The sequence below is a fragment of the Dipodomys merriami genome, unplaced genomic scaffold (genome assembly GCF_024711535.1).
Source record: "Dipodomys merriami isolate MVZ:Mamm:240054 unplaced genomic scaffold, mDipMer1.0.p SCAF_56, whole genome shotgun sequence".
Lineage (NCBI taxonomy): Eukaryota > Metazoa > Chordata > Mammalia > Rodentia > Heteromyidae > Dipodomys > Dipodomys merriami.
This window is the reverse complement of record NW_027206135.1, coordinates 4,176,019-4,198,240: the sequence shown is the minus strand read 5'-3', so window position 1 is coordinate 4,198,240 and position 22,222 is coordinate 4,176,019. Positions and strand designations below refer to the sequence as shown.

The window sequence follows — 22,222 nt, the reverse complement described above, 5'->3', positions numbered from 1 at the left end:
CATAAAAGAACTAGCTTCTTGTCATCATATTTCCAAGAAATAATAATTTGGTGTACATTACTTCATACATCTTCCTATGCATGAGACTCTAGGTCTTTGAAAAAAATGGATTGATGAGGTTATATTTACAGCCTGTTTTTCCCTTATCAACATATGGGATTTTATGGTTATTGTATGGTTATTATAGTTGTATTTATCAATGAATTATAGTTAGCAAAGTTTCTTTTTTTTTTTTTTTCCAGGGCTGAGGACCGAACCCAGGGCCTTGCGCGTGCCGGGCGGGTGCCCTTCTGCTGGGCTAAACCCCCAGACCCTTGCAAAGTTTCTTAAGGGCAGATTTTCTTATTTATTTGTAAAATACATCATTGACTCAATCTTTGAATGCTTGCATTGTAATAATAACCTTGCAACCATCCATTTTTCCTTTGAATTTAGTTGGAGTGTGTTTGTTTACACTGCTAGTTGTATCTCACATTACTCTGCATTTCACCCCATCTATTCATTCAAGGTAGAGTTTCATTATGTAGCCCAATTTAGCTTCTGACTTTCAATCTCTTGCCTCAGCCTCCTGAGAGCTGGTAAAACAGGCTTGTATTAGGTCTGGCACACTATTTAATAACTTGGTCCTAGTTATTTTAAGAGAGCAAGTTGGAAGGAAATCTCCTATCTGATTCAGTAAATAGAAGAACATTAATTAATTGGCTCTATTACTATGTTTCCACTGGTGAATAGTTCCCAACAGTATTTCTTTGCCAGGATGCATAAATAATGCAAAGTGATATAAGTAGAATTTGATATTCCTTTTTTTTAGTACTATGCTTGGTTTTATCTGTGTACAAAAAATTTCCAGTTGGATAACAGATTTTTCATCTCAAACTTAGTGGTTTTTTAAAAAAATGAAATGATCAATTTCAGGAAATGATCAGTTCACTCATACTTTGTTATGTTTCTTGTCTGCATTTAGACTTACATTTATAAAGCAAGTGGGGTTGTGGTGTAGCTCAAGTGGTTAAATGCTTGCTAGTAACCCTAAGGCCCTGAGTTCAATCTCCAGTACCAAAAAAAAAAAAAATAATAAAGCAATGTTAGCAAAAACATCATGCAGTCGTCTATTAATGATTTAGGAAAGCTTTAATCCAAATTACTATTTTTATACCTCTCTTAAATTAACTCATACTAATTTGCCATCCCATCTGAAAATACATTCTAATCTTATCTGATGAGCCAAAGGTAATTAAAACCCAAATTCTGCTTTTCTAATTTTAATATGTAAATTGATGATACATATTTTTTATCAAATTTGAACGCTGCATATCAATTTTAATGCTTAAATCACTGAATAACACAGAAAATAATTTTGTGTGCAGAGGCTACATTAGTGTGGACAAATGGACAATAGCCAAGAGTCAAGGCAGTGGACAGTATCTTTCTGGCCAAGAATAAAAGTAGGTGTCTGTGTTAAAACAAGAGCTGGGGCTCAGAAGTTGGCTCAGTGGTAGAGTGCTTGCCTCCCATGCATGAAGCACTGAGTTCGATTCCTCAGCACCACATGAGTAGAAAAAAAACAGAAGTGGCACTGTGGCTCAAGTGGTAGGGCTAGACACCACCCAGGCCTAGAGTTCAGCCCCACGACTGACCAAAAACAAACAAACAAACACAAGAGCACTTTATGGCACATTTATGTTTATATGTAACTGCCACTAATAGGCAAGTTATGGTATACACTGCACTATGCTGTTAGCCTATTTAAATTTTTTCCTGGTTATTTAAAAATACATTTTTTGGGCATTGGACTGTATAGTTTCCATTTATGTCTTCCTTATTATTAACCAATTATTATACTTGAGTAAATAGTGATATATTGGTAATCAAAGTCCACAATTTATCCAGGTTTCCTTTGTGTTTTTTTTTTTTTTTTGTCGGTTGTGGGGCTTGAACTCTGGGCCTGGGCGCTGTCCCTCAGCTCTTCAGCTCAAGGCGAGCGCTCTACCACTTGAGCTACAGCGCCACTTCCGGTTTTCTGGTGGTTTATTGGAGATAGGAGTCTCACGGTCTCTCCTGCCCGGGCTGGCTTTGAACCGCGATCCTCAGATCTCAGCCTCCTGAGTAGCTAGGATTACAGGCGTGAGCCACCAGCGCCCGGCTCCTTTGTTTTTACTGAATGTCCTTTTCCTATTCCCTGGTCCCACACAGGACATCTGGTTACATTGACTCACAATGTCTCATTACACTTGTACTGGAGTGTGGCAGTTCATTGATCTTGAGGTTTCAATTTGTTGGCACTGGGATATGAACTCAGGCTATCATGCTTGCTAGGTAAATGCTTTACCACTTGGGCCACACCATCAATCCTTTTTTTTTTTTTTTTGTCTGTCATGGGGCTTGAACTCTAGGCTTGGGCACTGTCCCTGCACTCTTCAGCTCAAGGCAAGTGCTCTACCACTTGAGCACAGCACCACTTCCAGTTTTCTAGTGGTTTACTGGAAATAAGAGTCTCACGGACTTTCCTGACCAGGCTGGCTTTGAACAGCAATCCTCAGATCTCAGCCTCCTGAGCAGCTAGGATTACAGGTATGAGCCACCAGTGCCCGGCTCCATCAATCTTTTTGCTTTAGTTTTTTTTTTTGGGGGGGTCAGTTGTGGGCCTGAACTCTGGGCCTGAGTGCTGTCCCTCAGCTCTTCAGCTCAAGGCTAGTGCTCTACCACTTGAGCCACAGCGTTTTCTAGTGGTTTTTATTGGAGATAAAGAGTCTCATGGACTTTCCTGCCAGGGCTGGCTTTGAACCATGATCCTCAGATCTCAGTCTCCTGAGTAGCTAGGATTACAGGTGTAAGCCACTGGTGCCCGGCTTGCTTTAGTTATTTTTCAGATAGATTTCTATCCAGATTTTGCTAGGGCAAGCCTCAGACTGTGATTCCTGCTACCTGCACCTCCCTTGTAGCTAAGATTACAAGCCTGCATGTTCACAACTGGCTTTTTGAGATTGGGTCTTATCCAGACTGGCTTCAAATGGAGATTTTCTTGATTTCCTCCCAAATAGTTGAGATTACAGGTGTAGCCTACTCCTTGACAGCACTGAAGGATACTACCAAATGGTTTGTACAATGATCTTTTGGGAATTTGCTCACTGTTAGACTAAGGTATGAGTTTTGGAAGGAAGAGCAGCTCAGTGTAATCATCCCAAGAGGAATTTATTACCTACAGATTCAACACACATTTAGACTTCAAACTATTACCATAGATATAATTCATGTACTATGTCAAGCATTATGTCTCTGTATGATTACAAAGCAGAATAATAAAGTTTGGCTTTGTAAAAACAAAACTTAGAGGTAGATAACATTATACAGATAGAGAACAGTAGCCACTTTAAGTCACTTCCCTATGGAAGCATTTTTTTTTTTTACAAAAATTACGGACAGTCTGATGAACATGGATAAATAACATATATACCTAAACTTCATAGATCTTCACAGAGGTAAAATGTGGGATTTATGTCAATATGTATGGTGCATAAGCATATCTGTTTTCAAAGCAGTCACATTTTTATCTACCAAAATAGTAACCAAGCATTGCGCAGGATTCTCTAGCTTATAGGGCAAAAATAGCATATTAAATCTGTACAAAATATATAGCAGGTAATTCTTCCTGAAGCATTCTCTCCTTTCAGTGGTTCTTTTTCTTTTTTCATTGTGAAAAATCTTTCAGTGGTTCTTTCCTTCACAGTGATTAACTTGGGTGAGGATCAAGTCCACCCAAGTGCTTGTTCAAAAAACAAATGCCTGGTGCTGTCCTCAACTTTTCTGATTTAAGGGTCTAGGCTGGGGCCTGACTGTCCATGAACTCAAAAGTTCTGAGGTACTGCCATCACCACTGCTGGCCAGACGCGCATCAGCAGACACTGTTCCACTGCAACTTGGAAACTGCATGTGTGCAGGGCCTATGATGAGTAAGGCGCACATACACTACCCTTATCGGCTAGACAGAAACTGATCAGATAAGCATAACTGTCCCTTTTATAAGTGGGGAAACCTAGGAGTCCAGGTATTGAGGAATTCTCTTGAGGAAACAAGAAAGTAGGCAACACAACTGCAAATCTAGTCAACATAAGTTACTACCTGATTAAAGGAGTGAAAGGTATGCATCGTGACATGCTCATTTGAATGTACCTGAAGATCAGTACCTTATCAGTTCAGTGGAGTTTTAACTAAAGGTAATGGTGAGGACAAGTATCAGGCTAATGGGGAGGACTTGCTTATCCTTGAACTTCTGAAATAGTCAAAGGCAAAGTGAACGCCCTCTATAAATTAAGATGGGAAGAATATTTAGTATGTTATGAATATTCCTTAATTACTAGTATTTTATTATTCCTTATAGAAAATACATATTTAAATAGAAGTCCTTCAAAGAATAATCTCATTTAAAGTATCTTACTATATCATCAATCAGCCACTGCTTGTTCTTACAATGACTAAAACACGTATCTCCTTCAACAAAGCAAGTCAAAAAGCAGCCACACACCACAAAGGAATAGGCAATCAAAGTATTAAGAAAAGTGGTACGTGAGTACAGTAAAAAGACCAAAATGAAACTGCTAATAAATGTTGTTTTGTTATACTGTGTATAAAAATGGACAAGGAGACAAAAAGTATCAAACTGCAGACTTAAATACACTTAGAGGTCTAAAGTTCAAAGTGATATTAAAAACAACTCAATTTTACATCTCTATCAAAACAAACATTTTATATATAAGAAAAGATTCCCTTTAAATACTGATATACATGTTGTCACTAAATACTGTTCATCACTCATAGTTACATTTATTTAAATAAGAATTAAATAAATTGCCCACAATGCAGATTTTCATATCATAAAGCATAAGTATTTAAAATTAAAACTTCTGAGTTGTACATTGTATATAATGGTTCCTTTGACAATATTAACAAGCAAGTTTTAAAGAATATATTTTTATCTATAGCCAGGTAAAGTTTTATTAACTGGGAAATACTTGTAACAGTGAAGAAGTACAGGTTTCAAAAACAAATCTATTTAGAAGATCTGCTGTTCAAACAGTATTTTTTCAAAACCTGGTGGAGGAGTATGATAAAATTCACTGAATTGACAATCCAAAATTGCACTGTCATCAACTAGAGGACAGAAAGAGAGAAAATGAATTAGAAAAGCAGTTGAATAAAAACTAGAAGATAAACTGTTTTCAAGCTGCAGCTATAGCTCCATATTAGAGTACTTGGCTCAGCATGTGTGAGGCCTTGGGCTCCATTACCAGTACCGGAAAAAAACATTAGAAAATAAAGATTAAAAATAATGTTTTCCCAATATTATAATATTAATAGGCAATGCAAAAAAAATACATCTTCTGTAAGTCACAAACATATTATGTAAAAATAGTCACAATAAAAAGCAAAATCTTTCAAAAATACTGGGAGAAGCTGGGTACTAGTGGCTCATACCTGTACTCCTAGCTTCTCAGGAGGCTGATATCTGAGAATCACAGTTCAAAGCCAGCTCAGGAAAGAAAGTCTGCCAGACTCTTATCGCCAATTAGCCACCAGAAAACTGGAAGTGGCACTGTGGCTCAAGTGGTAGAGCACTTGCCTTGAGCTGAAGAGCTCAAGCCCAGGCCCAGAGTTCAAGCCCTATGACCACCACCACCACCATCACCATCAACAATAAATACTGGAAGAATATATATCAACATTATTAATAATTATTCCAAGATGGGGTGAATATGGGTAATTTGAATTTTTTTTTTGTCGGTTGTGGGGCCTGAACTCTGGGCCTGGGCACTGTTCCTCAGCACTTCAGCTCAAGGCTAGCACTCTACCACTTGAGCCACAGCACCACTTCCAGCTTTTTTTTTTTTTTTTCTGCTTATGTGGTGCTGAGGAATCAAACCCAGGGCCTCATGCATGCAAAGCAAGCGCTCTACTGTTGAGCCACCTTCCCAGCCCTAAATTTTTTTGTTACCTGCCTATCTGTATTTTTTTATTTTCATATAATTAAGATGTTTTATTTAGGAAAATGACTCATTAGTGGTAAGTTGCAAAAATATTACAAGGAGTCCTATATATCCCTTACCCAGCTTGTCTCAGTGAAAAAGAAGACAGAGATCTTAATTTTTTTCAGCAATAAAGTATTTGCAATGCCTGGCAATTCCCGCAAGGAGGGGAGGCAAATGACAGAAGTGTTGGTGGGGGTAAGGGTGGCAAAGGAGCCTAGAATGGCTCCAAGTTGATTGTTTGAAGCTGAGTGATGAGTACATGAGGTTCCATTATAGTGTGCTCTACTCTACATGTCTGAAATTTACTATAATAAAAATGAAAATAATAAAGATGGACAAAGTCACCTCCCAAGTAATCTAATTCTTTTGTATGTGTAGGTGTGTGTATATGTGCCTGTCTGTCTGTCTGTTGGTCCTGGGAATTGAACTTAGGGACTGGGTGCTGTCCCTGAGCTTTTTTGCTCAAAGTTATCATTCTACTACTTCAGCCATAGCTTCATTTCTGGCTTTCTGGGTAGTTAAGTGGAAATAAGAGTCTCATGAGGGGCTGGGAAGGTGGCTCAGTGGTAGAGCACTTGCCTTGCATGCCTGAGGCCCTGGGTTCAATTCCTCAGTACCACATAAGCAAAAAGAAAAAAGCCAGAAGTGGCGCTGTGACTCAAGTGGTAAGAGCGATAAGCCTTGAGCTGAAGAGCTGAGGGATAGTGCTCAGGCCCAGAGTTCAGGCCCCATGACCGGACCCTCCCCCCCCCACCAAAAAAAAAGAAAAAAGAAAAAAACCCAAAACCTAAAATTGAAAGGACTGCAAGCTCAAGTAGTTGAGCACTCTTGCTGCAGAGTACTTCCCTAAGTGGGAGGCTCTAATTCTAATCCTCTATCCTGACAGGTTAAAAAAAAATACTTCTAGGGGCTGGGAAGGTGGCTCAGTGGTAGAGCACTTGCCTTGCATGCATGAGGCCCTGGGTTCGATTCCTCAGCACCACATAAGCAAAAAGCAAAAAAACAAACAAAAAAACCCAGAAGTGGCGCTGTGGCCCAAGTGGTAGAGCGCTAGCCTTGAGCTGAAGAGCTGAGGGACAGCGCCCAGGCCCAGAGTTCAGGCCCTATGACCGGACCCAAAACAAAACAAAACAAAACAAAAGTCTCATGAAATTTCTTGCCTACGATGGCTCTGAACCTTGGTCCTTAGTTCTCAACTTCCTCAGTAGCTAGGATTACAGGTATGAGCCACTGATTCCAGAAAGCAATTTAGTCTTAGGGGCAAACCTGTACATAAGTGACAGCACTCATGCACACAGGGCTACCATTATAAACCTCAGAAAGAGTAAACACTTAGATAAGCTTAAAAAGCTAGTAACGGGCTGGGAAGGTGGCTTAGTGGTAGAGTGTTTGCCTTGCATGCCAGAGGCCCTGGGTTCCATTCCTCAGCACCACATAAGCAAAAAGAAAAAAGCCAGAAGTGGCGCTGTGGCTCAAGTGGTAGAGCGCTAGCCTTGAGCTGAAGAGCTGAGGGACAGCGCCCAGGCCCGGAGTTCAGGCCCCACGACTGGACCAAAAAAAAAGCTAGTAAGAAGCTGGGCGCCGGTGGCTTATGCCTGTAATCCTAGCTACTCAGGAGGCTGAGATCTGAAGATCGCAGTTCAAAGCCAACCTGGATAGGAAAGCCCATGAGACTCCTATATTCAATTAATCACCAAAAAACCAGAAGTGGCACTGTGGCTCAAATGGTAGAGTGCTTGCCTTGAGCTGAAGAGCTTAGAGACAGCACCCTGGCCCAGAGTTCAAGCCCCACAATCAACAATAATAACAACAACAACAAAGCTAGTAAAAATTCAAGCCACATATAATTTCCATTCCTGATTCCAAAATATTCTTTACAATTACACTTCCTGATCATCTAATTCTTCCTAATAATTGGCAGTAATTAGATTTAGCAAACTTTTTCAGTATGCAGGGAATATTCCACTTAATTCTGCAAATGAGTATATTCTAGATAAAAGTTATTAACAATTTATGATAAGTCTAAAATCTAGGCTGGTGAGCTGGTCATGCTGATGCTTACCTAGAATCTCAGCACCTGGTAGGTGAAAGTAGGCAGATTGTGAGTTCAAGGCTAACCTACTCTATATATTAAGATACTGGCTCAAAAATATTTGGGCTGGAGGGGCTGGGATGAGGCCCTGGGTTCGATTCCTCAGCACCACATAAGCAGAAAAAGCCGGAAGTGGTGCTGTGGCTCAAGTGGTAAAGTGCTAGCCTTGAGCTGAAGAACTGAGGGACAGTGCCCAGGCCCAGAGTTAGGGCCCCACCACCAACCAAAGGAAAAAAAAAAAAATTGGGCTGGAGATACAGCTTAGAGTGCTTGCCTAGCCTGTGTGAAGTCCTGGGTTTGACCCCAGCACTACAAACCAACACCCCTGAGGTCCTATATATATATATATATATATATGTATATATATACACACACACACACATATATATATACACATATATACATATATATATATATATATATATATATATATATATATATATATATGCCAAATGAAAGTTATCTGCTAATAGATGAGAAACATTTCAGCTTACCATACACAACTGGATACACTGTCCCTCGTATACCTGATGCTGGGCAATGCATGTTTTTTCCATTCAAATACACATTTAATTCTACATGGTCATACGTAATACCCTACAAAGGAAAAAAAATTAAAAGGATAAAAACATAAATGTTCCATAAAAAAAATGGATAGCCAGAAAGCACTGATTGGAAATCATAGAAAAATAAAAACAAAGCACAGGGAACCAACACTCTTCAATAGGGATTTAAAATCTGGAAGAATTCCAATTCTATTTGGATGGAACTAAAACAATTAGTATTCTTTTTTTTGTCGGTCTGGGCTTGGGCACTACCCCTCAGCTCTTCAGCTCAAGGCTAGCGCTCTACCACGTGAGGCACAGCGCCACTTCTGGCTTTTTTTCTTTTTGCTTAAGTGGTGCTGAGGAATCGAACCCAGGGCCTCATGCATGCAAGGCAAGCGCTCTACCACTGAGCCACCTTCCCTAGTGTTGACTTTTATACTTTGAATATTAAGAGACTTCAGTGCTGCATTGCATGGATAGACTTAAATTCATACAAGAAAACACTGCCCTCCATTGAACTAGATCTTCCTAGGGGAAGCAGAGTAGTTTTTACCAGCAGAGCTTGCTACTGGCTTCTAAGTAGCAAGGACTGTCTTTTTTTTTTTTTTTTTGTCAGTCATGGGGTTTGAACTCTGGGCCTGGGTGCTGTCCCTGAGCTCTTCAGCTTAAGAGTGCTCTACTATGTAAGCCACAGGGCCACTTCCGGTTTTCTGGTGGTTAACTGGAGATAAGAGTCTCATGGACTTTCCTGCCTGGGCTGGCTTTGAATTATGATCCTAGCCTCCTGAGTAGCTGGGATTACAGGTGTGAACCACCAGCGCCGACAAAGAATGTCTTTATGGAACTTATTCCAAGAAATCTCTCTCTCTTTCTCTTTCTCTCTTCCCCTCCCTCCCTCTTTCATCTCATACTGATACTGAGGCTTGAATTCTTCTCCTTAGCCTTTTGTTTAAGGCAGGTGGTCTACCACTTCAGTTCTACCTCTACTTTGCTAATTAACTGGATATGAGACTCTCAAGGCTTTATTTTCCTGGGTTGGGTTCAACCTGGGATCCTCAGATCTCAGTTTCTTTCCTGAGTAACCACTGGCACATGGCAATACTTGCTTTCAGTCATTATACCATACCACCTCTCTCTTAAAACTTTTTACAAGTTGAGCATTTCTAATCTAAATGCTCCAAAATGTGAGACTTTCTGACAAAACAAGTGGAAAATTTCCTAGCTGACCTCATATGATGGGTTATAGTCAAAATGCAGGCATATCAAAAATATCGTATAAATTACCTTCGGGCTATGTAGATAAGGTGGAAATGAAGCTTAAGTGAATTTCATATTTAGATGTGGTCTCATCCTCAAAAATTTTCATTGTATATATATATATATATATATATATGTAAATATTCCAACATCCCCAAAACCCCGAAATATTTCAGGTCTCATCCATTTTAGGTATGGGATTCTCTTTTGGTTACTACTGGTGACCAAAAGAGATAGTTCCTTTGAAGAACTAAGGATAGATACTGTGGGCTAGGAATACGTATCAGTGGTAGAGCACTCAGCATGTATGAGATCCTAGCTTGATTCACAGGACCATTAAAAAAGCAGACACCAGGCTGGGAATGTGACTTAGTTGTAGAGTGCTTGCCTTGCATGCATGAAGCCCTGGGTTTGATTCCTCAGTACCACATAAGCAGAAAAAGCCAGAAATGGTGCTGTGGCTCAAGTGGTATAGTGCTATCCTTGAGCAAAAGAAGCTCAGGGACAGTGCCCAGGCCTTGAGTTCAAGCCCCACGACCGACCAAAAAAAAAAAAAAAAAAAACTTTAAAATTTCAAGCCCCAGGGCTGGCACAAAACAAAGTAACAGATACCAGTTATCTTTCAATTGCATATTGAATATGGGTCTTATTACATAATTTTAAAGTTTTTTTTTTTTTTGGTCGGTCATGGGGCTTGAACTCTGGGCCTGGGCACTGTCCCTCAGCTCTTCAGCTCAAGGCGAACGCTCTACCACTTGAGCTACAGCGCCACTTCCGGTTTTCTGGTGGTTTATTGGAGATAAGAGTCTCATGGTTTCTCCTGCCCGGGCTGGCTTTGAACCGGGATCCTCAGATCTCAGCCTCCTGAGTAGCCAGGCGTGAGCCACCAGCGCCCAGCAATTTTAAAGTTTTTGGAAGTAGAAAAAAGATCTTGGATCATCTTCTTCTCTTCTCCAGGTAAGACAACATTAGGCCCAGAAAAGGCAATGTGCTAATAATGCTTTATACATCTCCTAGAATTTTAGCAACGGTGGTGTTAAACAGTTTGCAGATTGCCTTGGTTTCATTTTAAGTTTATCTACTTAAATGTAATAAAGTTAACTTTGCCTGCCTGCAATTTTTTTTATAACAAAGTAGTTTACTTTTACTTTTTGAAAAACAAATTTGCAATTATATAAAAAGGAAAGTATGTTACTTTCTCTTTATGGGACCATAAAAAACATCTAGCAGGCTATCCTCCAGGCTTCTTTATCACCAGCAGCAAGCATCATCTAGTTTTCAGGTCCCTAGCACAGGAGCAAAACATCAAAGCCAAGGAGTGAGGAAGGATTTAAGAACCCCTACAATTCTAGGTTGAATTTAATTCAAATGTTGCTTTTTTTTTTTTGGTCAATCCTAGGGCTTGAACTCTGAGCTTGGGCGCTGTCCCTCGCTCTTTAGCTCAAGGCGAGCACTCTACCACTTGAGCCACAGTGCCACTTCTGGTTTTCTGGTGGTTTATTGGAGATAAGAGTCTCATGGGCTTTGCTGCCCTGGCTGGCTTTGAACTACAATCCTCAGTTCCCGCAGTTCAAATGTTTTTGTAACTTATTTTGTCCCTTTATATGATTTAGAGACAGGGTTTGACTCTGCTGTAATTATACCAAATAATGTTTTTCTGGTCTTGTCATCCAATCTCCTTTTCCTATGATACTGTCAACAATTTCGGACACTTTGTTCACAAGTGTTTGAAGTACAAAGGTAAGTTAATATGGTAGGGTACTATTTGAGTTTTCTTTTTCTGTTTTTTTTGTTGGTCAGTCATGGGGCTTGAACTCAGGGCCTGAGTGTTGCTGTCCCTGAGAACTTTCGCTCAAGGCTAGCTAGCACTCTACCATTTTGGGCCACAAAGCCACTTCCGATTTTCAGTGAATACTTGGAGATAAGAGTCTCGTGACTCCACAACTGATAGAAAAAAAAAAGTCTCATGAACGTTTTTGCCTGGGTTGGCAGTGAACCATGATCCTCAGATCTCAGCCTCAGTGGTAGAGTGCTTGCCTTGAGCTGAAGAGCACAGGGATAGCATCTAAGCCCAGAATTCAAACCTCACTCCCTCCCTCCCCCCCAAAAAAAGGAGAGAAGCAGATTTTTTTCAAAGTGGTTTACACCTTGTATCTCTTCCATTCAGGAGAAAAACAACAAATAATCAAAAGCTAACTGTTCTTCATATTTTTAAAAGTGATAGAGAAAAGATCAGATCATAATTTATAATCTTAAATTTTAATAATTTCCCTAAACTTCCTAGAATGCTGTATCTTTATTTAATACCTTGGATTTGTTCACTGAGCCAGGTAACCAAGGTTCTGTACGCAAGGGTGCCTTGGCTAAATGAGACACTACTACTGTTTACAATCACTAGCTAATAGCCTGGACTCTTGTGGACAAGATTTCTTGGTGAATATGGGAGTAGTTGTCTGGAAAGACAGGAAAGGGGCTTTGGATGATATTTTTCAACAGTGATTGTTAAAGAGATATAAAAGAGAAGGCTTACTATTCTATAATCAAGTCTTAAGGTTTTGCATCAAGTTCTTTGAAGAGTTGGAAAAGTAGAGGAAATTTAATTAGATTAAATGTGGTGAAGACCAATACTTCTGATAAAATTCTCTAACAGGTGTTCAAATAAATGTGAAAATTTTCTGTAACAATACAAAAAATTTAAAAGAATATCTAACATTTCCTAATATAAGGTCAGTAAACTTTAAAAAACTGTGTCAAGATTTCTCTGATGCGATGTAAGTAGAAACTATTACTTGGCAGTGAATGTGTCACAACCCTCTTGTATGCAAATAAAAGCTCTTCCTGATGTCCTGCGCTGCCCCCAATTCTATAGAGACAGGGCACAGGTGAGGCAGTGCTGCTCTCTGAGAACTGCACTACCTCATCTGATTCAATCCTGGGGCTTTGGGTTACAAACTAAAAACTTCCAGGCAAAACCATGTATACAGACAGTGGACAGCAACAGTGCCTGGAGACTCACCACCACATCTCCCTCCTGAGGAAGGCTGTTTGCTGGCAGCCTGTTTTTCTCTTCATTGTTGTGGTACAGAGCTCCATCATTTCTCATCACCAAACTGTGCACATCTCGGCCGAGAGGAATCTGATTCAGGTTAACTTTCTGAGTTGCAACACCAATACCCCAGATTCCTAAAAATACAATAGCTTAAATGTCCTCCAAATCTGTGCCTATACATAAAATGCAGTTTTTTGGGGTTTTTTTGGTCGTGAGGCTTGAACTCTGGGCCTGAGTGCTGTCTCTGTGCTCTTCAGCTCAAGGCTAGCGTTCTACCACTTGAGCTACAATGCCACTTCTGGTTTTCTGGTAGTTTATTGGAGATAAGAGTTTCACAGACTTTCCTGCCCAAACTGGCTTTGAACCAAGATCCTCAGATCTCAGCCTCCAGAGCAGCTAGGATTACAGGGGTGAGCCACTGGTGCCCGGCTAATGCAGTATTTTTAAAGGGAGTATAAACTGTTTTTTTTCTTTTTAAAAAAGAAGTATCATGTTATTAGTAGACTGTTATTTTGTTCATCTTTTTAAAAAAATACTTTAAAAGTATGTTGCAAAGTACAAGATGTTTTCAACAGATGAAATACAGCTTAGGAGCACAGTGGGCCCTGAAGTTCTATTACCAAGGTTTACATAATAACTTAGCTAAGCTATCCTGGGCTGAATAGTTAACCACTCTAAAGGGGTACATAAAACACACATAAACTGTTAGCTATTTTTTCTTTATTTTCTTTTTAGAAGATTTTAAGATTTTTAGCCATATGAAGAGGTTTATGCCTTTTCTCTCTTATTTAATTTAGGAGAAAAAAATTGAAAAATTAAAAAAAAAAACTGTCCCTCATATTTTGAAAGGTATGGGAAAGAGAAGATCACAGTATAATTAAAAAAATTTAAATTCCCACATCTTTCTTTAATCTATCCTATCTTTTTAAATGCAATGCCATGGACTTGTCTTATTACTAAAAATGTATCTTGGTTATTCAGATTCCTGTTGCCTTTTTACCAGAGCCAGGATGCCAAAGGTCTATGTTCAAGGGTACCCTGTTATATCTGTGGTAGAACACTAGCCTAACACACACAAGGCCTGGGTTTGGCTCTCACTCCTATTGCCCTACCCCTAACATGACCACCACTGCAGAAACACTACTAAATTTAAGTGGTCTGCAGTTCTTTCAAGGTTTATCTCTGAGAAGTCAGAGATTATTGACATTAGTTTTAAAATTCATAACAAGTGAGAAATAGTACATGCTATGAACAGTATCATGGAGAAAAGAAAATTAACCATATGAAATCATTTTCTTACCTGATCCTTTAAGCTGGTGGGTTTAAAGCCTTTTGGTCTACACTGACATTTGGAATAAGAAGTTGGTCATATTCTTCCTCTCTCTCTCTCCTTCCTTCCCCGTATCCTTTCAGTGCTGGCCACTGACCAGGGCCTTGCACATGCTAGGCCAGCACTGACACATAGCCTCAGAGCAGCTGTCTCTATGCTATTTGATTTGGTTTCAAATTGTTTCTTTCTCAGTTTTTATTAAAATAGGGAGAAATTCTAAATATGCAAGAAGGGATAATTTTACTAATACATTGATTTTTCTGGATTGACTGAGACCATCAGAAAGTTGTACGTAGAGACGTCTCTATTTGGCCTCCAAAATAATTTGACCTTATACTTTATTCTCCCACAGGACATAACTGTGAGTCATTAGGAAGTGACAATAGTAATTTCACAGGACAGTAACATCTTAAGACAGAACTCTGCAAGTATTTTTAAAACACTTTCAAGTAGGAGAAATATGAGGGAGGAGGTAACAAGTTCGACAAAAAATGTACTTATTACCTTACTTATGCAATTGTAACCCTCTGTACAACACCTAGACAATTAACAAAAAAACACAAAAACACTTTCATAGATATGGCTCCTAGGAGGCAGAAAGAGTAGCTCTTGTAATCTGAATTTTGTAGAAGAAATAAGTGAATCCACTCACATGAGTGGAAGACCAAGGACTTACGAGGAAATTTCTGACTTTTAGTCTTTCAGTCTTTTCATATATATTAAATTATTCTGCCCCTCTCTCTCTCATCCCCTCCTGTTTTTTCCCTTCTTTCCTCCCTCCCTCCTTACTCTCTTTCTCTCTGTCTGTCTGTCTCTCTGGTACAGGAGATTGAACTCAGGGCCTCACACCTACTAGGCAGTTACTCTACCATTTGAGCTATGCCTCAAATTACTCTTAATATTTGGAACAACTAGGAAGATTAATAGCAAAGCACCACTATGATACTAACCTGTGGACTGTATTTTGAATTCGAAGTAGCTTTTGTTTTGATGTAAAGGTGCGCTAGCTAAACAACCTCCTGTTCCACATATTCTTCTTCCATTTTTTACAATGACAACATCTGTTCCTAAAAAAAAAAAAAGTAGACACAAAGTTTTATATTTTCATTTTTAACATTTAGGGTTAGTTTCTTTATTTCTAACTATTTTAGTCTATTAAATAAGGAAGTTATATATGTATATATACACATACTTCAAAGTACAGATATTGATAAATATTTTATATCTTCAATTTACTGATTTTAGAGAACATTTTATATAATATTTGTAGCTATGAGTCTTGTTTAATCAAGCTATTTCAAATAAACTGTATTAACTGAAATATACCAAATATTTTAAATATTTGTAAAGTAAAAACAGAGTAACTCCTTTAATTTTTAACCAATAAACAAATTTGATGATTGAATATATCTTTTAATTTAAGCCAAGCCATAAATAGGTACAATTCTTTTTTATAGGTCCAAGACCAGAACTTGATACCTGCTGCTTTTGCTCAATGGCTAGCTCTCTACCAGCTGAATAATGCTTCTAACCCCAACAATTCTCACCTCTATCCAGATGCATGCAAACAATGTCCTAAAAAATCAGCTGACTGTGTACAAGCATAAGGCACTGTGCTAGTTTATTAGCCAAGAGCTGAAGAGTACACACATCTTTGGAAGGAGCTGACACTGAAAATGCTCATTTTTTGGGTCTTTGTTTAACAAGAATTAAAAATATTTAATAGAAGCCAGGCACCTGCGGCTCATACTTTTTTTTTTTTTTTCATACTTTTAATCCTGGCTACTCAGGAGGCTGATATTTGAGAATTGTGGTTTATAGTCTCAAGGGGGAAATTAACTACCCCTAAAAAGACATAAGTAGAGCTGTGGCTCAAGTTGTGAGAGTGTTATCCTTAAGGAAAAAAACAAAAACAAGTTCAGGCATAACACCCAGACCCTGAGTTCAAGCCCCAGGACCCCCCTGTACCTCCCTACCATACATAAAAGTTTAACAGAGTTACTGTCAACCACATGGACAATATGCAAATAATGGTTATTTTCTTTATTTGTTTGCTTGTTTGGACACAGGGTTACTTGATATAGCCTAGATTGGGCTCAAATTATAGTCTTCATGCCTCAGTTTCCCATGAAATTGAAATTACAGATGTGTGCCACCAAACCCAGCTGTACACAAGGTTTTAAACATCACTAAATGCACTTTATGCATAAGAAAATTTTTTATCAATGTTTTAGTTTTAACTCATATGGCATTTGTAAACAGCAAGAAAAATAATGTCTCTTCATATGTGATCCTACTATTAATGTACTTCTGAATCTTAGGAAATAATATACATCAGAGAAGATGAACAGATTTAACAAATTCTAATTTGTAAAAATATCCTCTTTTAGGATGGAGGCAGTACTGGGACTCGAACCATACTTCTACTTCATGCTTTTTGCTGGTTAACTTCAGAAAAAAGAGCCATTGGCACTAGACAAAAAATAACCTTTTATACCCGGCATATGACTCCCAGGGCCTGTGGACAATATACCTTTCCTGGTTAAAAAAAAAAAAAAAAAAAAGAGGTCTACAAGCTGCGTAGATATGCATATTAGAACTACATGGGACTCCTCTAGAGGAGGATAAATAAAACTAGAATAGTAGAAAAAAGAAAGGTTCAATTGATATTTAAACCAAAAATTATTTGTGATAAATACATAAGAGAAATGTAAAATATATCAGATTCGAAAACATCTTAAAAGATACTCTAAGGTAAATTTTAGAACTTATTTTATGATATTAAAAAATCCATTAGCACCCATTTTTTTCTAATTAAACATATTTAAACCCAAATTCTAGGAAAGAATTTGGCTACTCTGCATACCTGTAGTTCCAATTTCTCTAATGGCCAAAACCCTGTAGAGGTTGACATCTTGCAGATTCTCAGCAAATGACCAAGAATAAAATGAATAAGTGACTAAGTTGTGCTAAGCACTTCGTGGTTTCTGGACTTACTTTCCCTCTGGAGATCAAATAGCTCCAAGGAAGCTTGGGCTTTAAAGGTATAACCTTTGATCTGGGTCAAATTTGTCAGTAAATTCACATTTCCTGGCTACAGTTTGGGTGAACAGTTATATGACCTAACAAACAAGGAGAGTCTCAGGACTTTTTCAGACAGCCATGGGATAAAGGCACTCTCATTATTATTGGACCTGAATGAGGATGCTTGCAACTCAGGAAACTTCCTGCAAGTGATCCCAGAAACTAGCCTTCAGGAATCAGCAGAAGACAGAGGAAATAAATGAACAGAAACTGTGTTCTTGGCAGCATTGAGTCTTTCCTGAAGCCAGTGTTGCTTTTGTACTTTTCAGGTAAATGGACTAATAAATTTCTTTCATTGGTTAAACAGTTCTGAGTTTTTTCTACTAAACATGGAAAGTACCTTTAGTAAAACACATTTCCAAGGATTATGCAAATTAATGTCATTTGCTTTGTTTTTAATGAGTCTATGATCCACCACACAAATGAAACCACCATCTATAACAGATAAGTTATTATCTTGGATTTCATCCTAAGGTACTAAAATAATAGAAATATCAGAAGATTCTCAATACAATATAGTCTGCTCTGTGAGTTGTAATTATAGAAACAACTATGAGCATGTTATTATCCTCTTATTTCAATAGTATCTCCAAAGAATTCTGTTAGGGAGCAAAATGTTTTATATAGAAAGGCGAATAGGGGCTGGGAAGGTGGCTCAGTGGTAGAGCGCTTGCCTTGCATGCATGAGGCCCTGGGTTCGATTCCTCAGCACCACATAAGCAAAAAGAAAAAAGCCAGAAGTGGTGCTGTGGCTCAAGTGGTAGAGTGCCAGCCTTGAGCTGAAGAGCTGAGGGACAGTGCCCAGGCCCAGAGTTCAGGCCCCACGACCGGACCAAAAAAAAAAAAAAAAAAAAAACCGCCCCCCCCCCAAAAAAAGAAAGGTGAATATATTTAATATTCTGGGTGTTTGCAAATTATAAGTCTATTTTTCTTTATCAATTACACAGATACTCAAAGTGCACCTGTGTGATTTGTAGTGTGTGTATGTATTTGTAGAACTGGAGTTTGAACTTTTGAACTTTGTTAGGCAAGGCCTAGCTTGCTCCTGCTGCTGACTATGCCTCCACCCTCATCTTTTTTTTCCCCAGGTCTGAGACAAGGACTCAAACTTGGTACCTGGTGCTTTCACTCATTGGCTAACACTCTGCCAATTGAGCCATGCTTCCAACCCCATAGCTCCATTCCCCCTCCTCCACCTGGTTATTTTGAGAAAGGGTCTTGCTTCCTGTAGGTCATCTACCTGGGCACCATTCACTGTCAGGTTTCTCAGCCTAACTAGAATGACTCTAGCTAAGTCTCTTGAACTTTTTTGCCTCAAACTTTGATTTTCCCAATCTCAGCCTCCCAAGTACTCAGGATTCCAGGTATGAGCCACTGCACCTGGTACCACAGAACTTTCCAGATGAGTAGCATCCTTTTCTTTTCTTTTTTCTTTTGGGTCTGGTCATGGGGCCTGAACTCTGGGCCTGGGCGCTGTCCCTCAGCTCTTCAGCTCAAGGCTAGCGCTCTACCACTTGAGCCACAGCGCCACTTCCGGCTTTTTTCTTTTTGCTTATGTGGTGCTGAGGAATGGAACCCAGGGCCTCTGGCATGCAAAGCAAGCGCTCTACCACTGAGCCACCTTCCCGGCCCAATAGCACCCTTTTTGAAGGAGCTACTTTGTGTGTGTGTGTGTGTGTGTGTGTGTGTGTGTGTCCTGATCCTTGAACTCAGGGCCTGGTTGCTGTCCCTGAGCTTCTTCTTTTTGTGGGTTGTGGGCTTGAATTCAGGGCCTGGGTGTTGTCCCTGAGCTTTTTCCACTCAAGGCTAGTTGTTCTACCACTTTGAGCCACAGATCCACTTCTGGTTTTCTAGTGGGTTAACTGGAGATAAGAATCTTACAGACTTTCCTGCTAGGGCTCGCTTTGCACTTCGATCCTCAGATCTCGGCCTCCTGAGTAGTGAGGAGTATAGATGTGAGCCACCAGCATCTGGCTCCCAGAGCTACTTTTGTTCCAGGCTAGCATTCTACTACTTTCTGGTTGTTAATTGGAGATAGGAGTCTTTCCTATCTCAAACAATGATCCTCAGATCTTAGCTTCCTGAGTAGCTAGAATTATAGGCACGAGCCACTGACCTGGCTCAAAGTAACTAGCTACCTTTGAAGGCTTTTGTTTCTAAAAAGTCAGTTCACAATTAAGATCAGACTACATATAACCATGCCACAGAAAAATCTAAAAGAGGAACTCAAATGATTTTATGCAATGTAACATCATCAATGTGAGTACCGTGAAAGAGGTAGCATTCAGCTGCAAATGTATAGACTTTTTTTTTTTTTTTTTTAAAGAAAGGAAGGGAACACAGTGGCATGCACTCCTGGAGGCTTGTTTACTCCAGAGGCTGAGGTGGGATGACAGTCTGAACCCACGAGTTATGCCTAGCCCGGGCAACACAGTGCGACTCCCTCTCAAAACAACAACTCCCTCTCAAAACAACAACGGCAGTTACATTCTTTAGGTTACCTATACAACCTTTCACTCATTCAAATATATGCATATTTATTCAGTGTGCCTCCCATATTTTCAACTTAAGGTCAACTCATGCTTGAAACATGCATTTCTAACTCAATACCCGTCTCCTCTCAGGTTTTCAAATCAATCTTGTGATTAAAGAGTTTTAATTTACTGGGAGACTGGTTAAGGGAAAAACCTCCACGGGTTGGAGATATGGCTCAGTTGGTACCGAGCCAGCCAATGAACAAAGTCCTGGTCTTGCAGCAACAATGAGAGAGGGGGGGGGAGAGAGGGGGGGGGAGAGAGAGAGAGAGAGAGAGAGAGAGAGAGAGAGAGAGAGAGAGAGAGAGAGAGGAGAGAGAGAGGGAGAGGGAGAGAGAGAGGGGGGAGGGAGAGGGAGAAAGAAAAGAAGTATTAAAAAAAGAAGAAAACTTCCATACAAGAAGAAGACTGGAACATGCAATTATTCTAATTCATCCAGTTCATACCTAAGGGTGCTGGGAAGCTTTGGAGAAAGGCAAATGTGAGTACAATGATTAGCTCTTCCTAGAGGGGAGGTCAAGGAAAAAGAACAGTCTATACAGCAGACGTCAGTGATGCCGGAGTCTGATAGCAGAGATAGGAAGAAGAGCTAAAGTTGCCCAAATGCTCCATGAGCTATACAGAACTGTCCTTTACTATATCCCCAGCACTTTGAACAATGCCTACTACTATATAGTCACTCAATAAATAAATATCAGCTCACTAAATAAGTGAAAAAAAAATTTGGGTGCTAGTACTGGAGCTTGAACTCAGGGCCTTACAATCTTTCTGGCTTTTTTGCTCAAGACAGATGCACTACCACTTGAGCTACACCTCCAGTTCCTGAAATAGAAATGTTTTCTGAGGGAAATTACAGAATCTGAGTATCCACTGTCTATAAGTGATGATGGATACAAAATAATTTAAAGACATACATTATTTATGTATATACTTACACGTGTATCCTATTAAATACTGCACTTGGGAAACCTTAAAACTGAAAGTATTGTAAACACCCAAATACAAGGTGATAATAATCACGTTTAGTTTAGTATGAGCTATAGAAATGTATAATGGGCAGAGTGTTTCTAGAATCACACACACACACACACACACAAATCTGGGCAGAAGAGAGTTTTGTTACAAATGTGAGGAACTCACTGTGAAAATGAAAAGTGCCAAGGGACACTTACAAAACAATCCACAAAAGCCAGTACTCTGACTGAAATAAGGATAACTGGGAAATCTCTCCGGCTAGGAGCATATTCCAGAAGCACCGAACTCTATAGCGGAAACGTCTCAAAAGAGAAATAATCGTCGTGGTTTAAAAAAAAAAAAAAAGACTTACAGAGGGGAGAGGAAGAACGTGGGATGAGAAATGGTCTGGCCATTTGTCCCCCGACAGGAAAAACCATGGGTGCAAGGGACCAGAGCCCTGTTTCATTTGGTAACCTGCTGGTCACGAGCCAGTCAGATGAAACTCCAGTGACGAAGGAGTCGGGCGCCGGGAGGCCGGGTGCACGTGGGCCGGGCTGCGCGCAGGTGCGGCCGGAGGCGTGGGCCATCTACCTTGTTTTGACTTTGGGAGGCGAGAGGCGCTTATTTCCAATAAAACGAGCCACCGCCTCTCTAGGATGGGGCCGCGGGGACACCACCCGAGAGAAGACCCTTCTGACATCGCGCGGGTCCGGACCTGGGCGGGGGGGGGGCACCCCGCTCAGCTCCCAGGAGACAGGGGACATCACGGACATCACACACACACACACACACACACACACACACACACACACCCCGCCCCGCTCAGCTCCCAGGAGACAGGGGACATCACACACACACACACACACACACACACACACACACACACACACACACACACACACACACACACACACACACACCCCGCCTCGCCCCGCTCCCGACACCAGCCTTGAACACAGAACCCAGACCAGGTCGAGTCCGCCGGCGGAAACCCCAGGGCGTCCGGACGCCGCCGCGAGCTCCTCCCGACGCCCCGGCGGGCCCCCGGCTCGCCGGGCCCAGCCTCCGCCGGCCGTTGGGGTCTGGGCGGGGAAGGGAGGCCCTTACCCATGTGCTGCGTGTCCAGCTGCACGGCCGGCATCTCCTTCAGGGGGATGTGGCCGGTCCCGCCGTCCCTGCAGCACCGCAGGCAGCAGAAGACCGACGCGGCCATAGCTCCAGGACCCCCGAGCTGCCGCCGGCCCTAGGTCGTAGCGACAACGCCCCCTCCCCACCGCTCCACCCCGCCTCCCGCCCCCTCCCGAGCGCCCGCGCCCACCGGAACAGCGACGCCCGGGGCTGGGAGGCG

At 40.6% G+C, this 22,222-nt stretch overlaps 1 protein-coding gene across 2 annotated transcripts; it reads right to left on the bottom strand.

Annotated features, from left to right (window-relative positions):
• Nucleotides 1-219: 219 nt before the first annotated feature.
• Nucleotides 220-22,166, bottom strand: Spryd7 (SPRY domain containing 7). Of its 2 annotated transcripts, XM_070000160.1 has the most exons (5): nucleotides 21,982-22,163; nucleotides 15,250-15,366; nucleotides 12,937-13,103; nucleotides 8,610-8,712; nucleotides 220-5,148 (listed from the first exon to the last, which is right to left on the bottom strand). In XM_070000160.1, the coding sequence occupies exons 1-5, from the start codon at nucleotides 22,085-22,087 to the stop codon at nucleotides 5,051-5,053; spliced, it is 591 nt and encodes a 196-aa protein (XP_069856261.1). In that variant the 5' UTR covers nucleotides 22,088-22,163; the 3' UTR covers nucleotides 220-5,050. The 2 variants fall into 2 exon arrangements, with proteins under 2 accessions (XP_069856261.1, XP_069856262.1); XM_070000161.1 differs by lacking the exon at nucleotides 8,610-8,712 and having other exon boundaries at nucleotides 21,982-22,166.
• Between the last annotated feature and the right edge of the window lie 56 nt (nucleotides 22,167-22,222).

Bases quoted from the DNA above. Each gene is read 5' to 3' on its own strand.
- Spryd7 (XM_070000160.1), bottom strand. From the start codon at position 22,087: ATGGCCGCGTCGGTCTTCTGCTGCCTGCGGTGCTGCAGGGACGGCGGG. The intron at 15,367-21,981 runs GTAAGGGCCTCC...TTTTTTTTTTAG, and splicing joins GCTGGACACGCAGCACATGG to GAACAGATGTTGTCATTGTA. The intron at 8,713-12,936 runs GTGAGTCTCCAG...TTTCCTTTGTAG, and splicing joins CTCAGGAGGGAGATGTGGTG to GGTATTACGTATGACCATGT.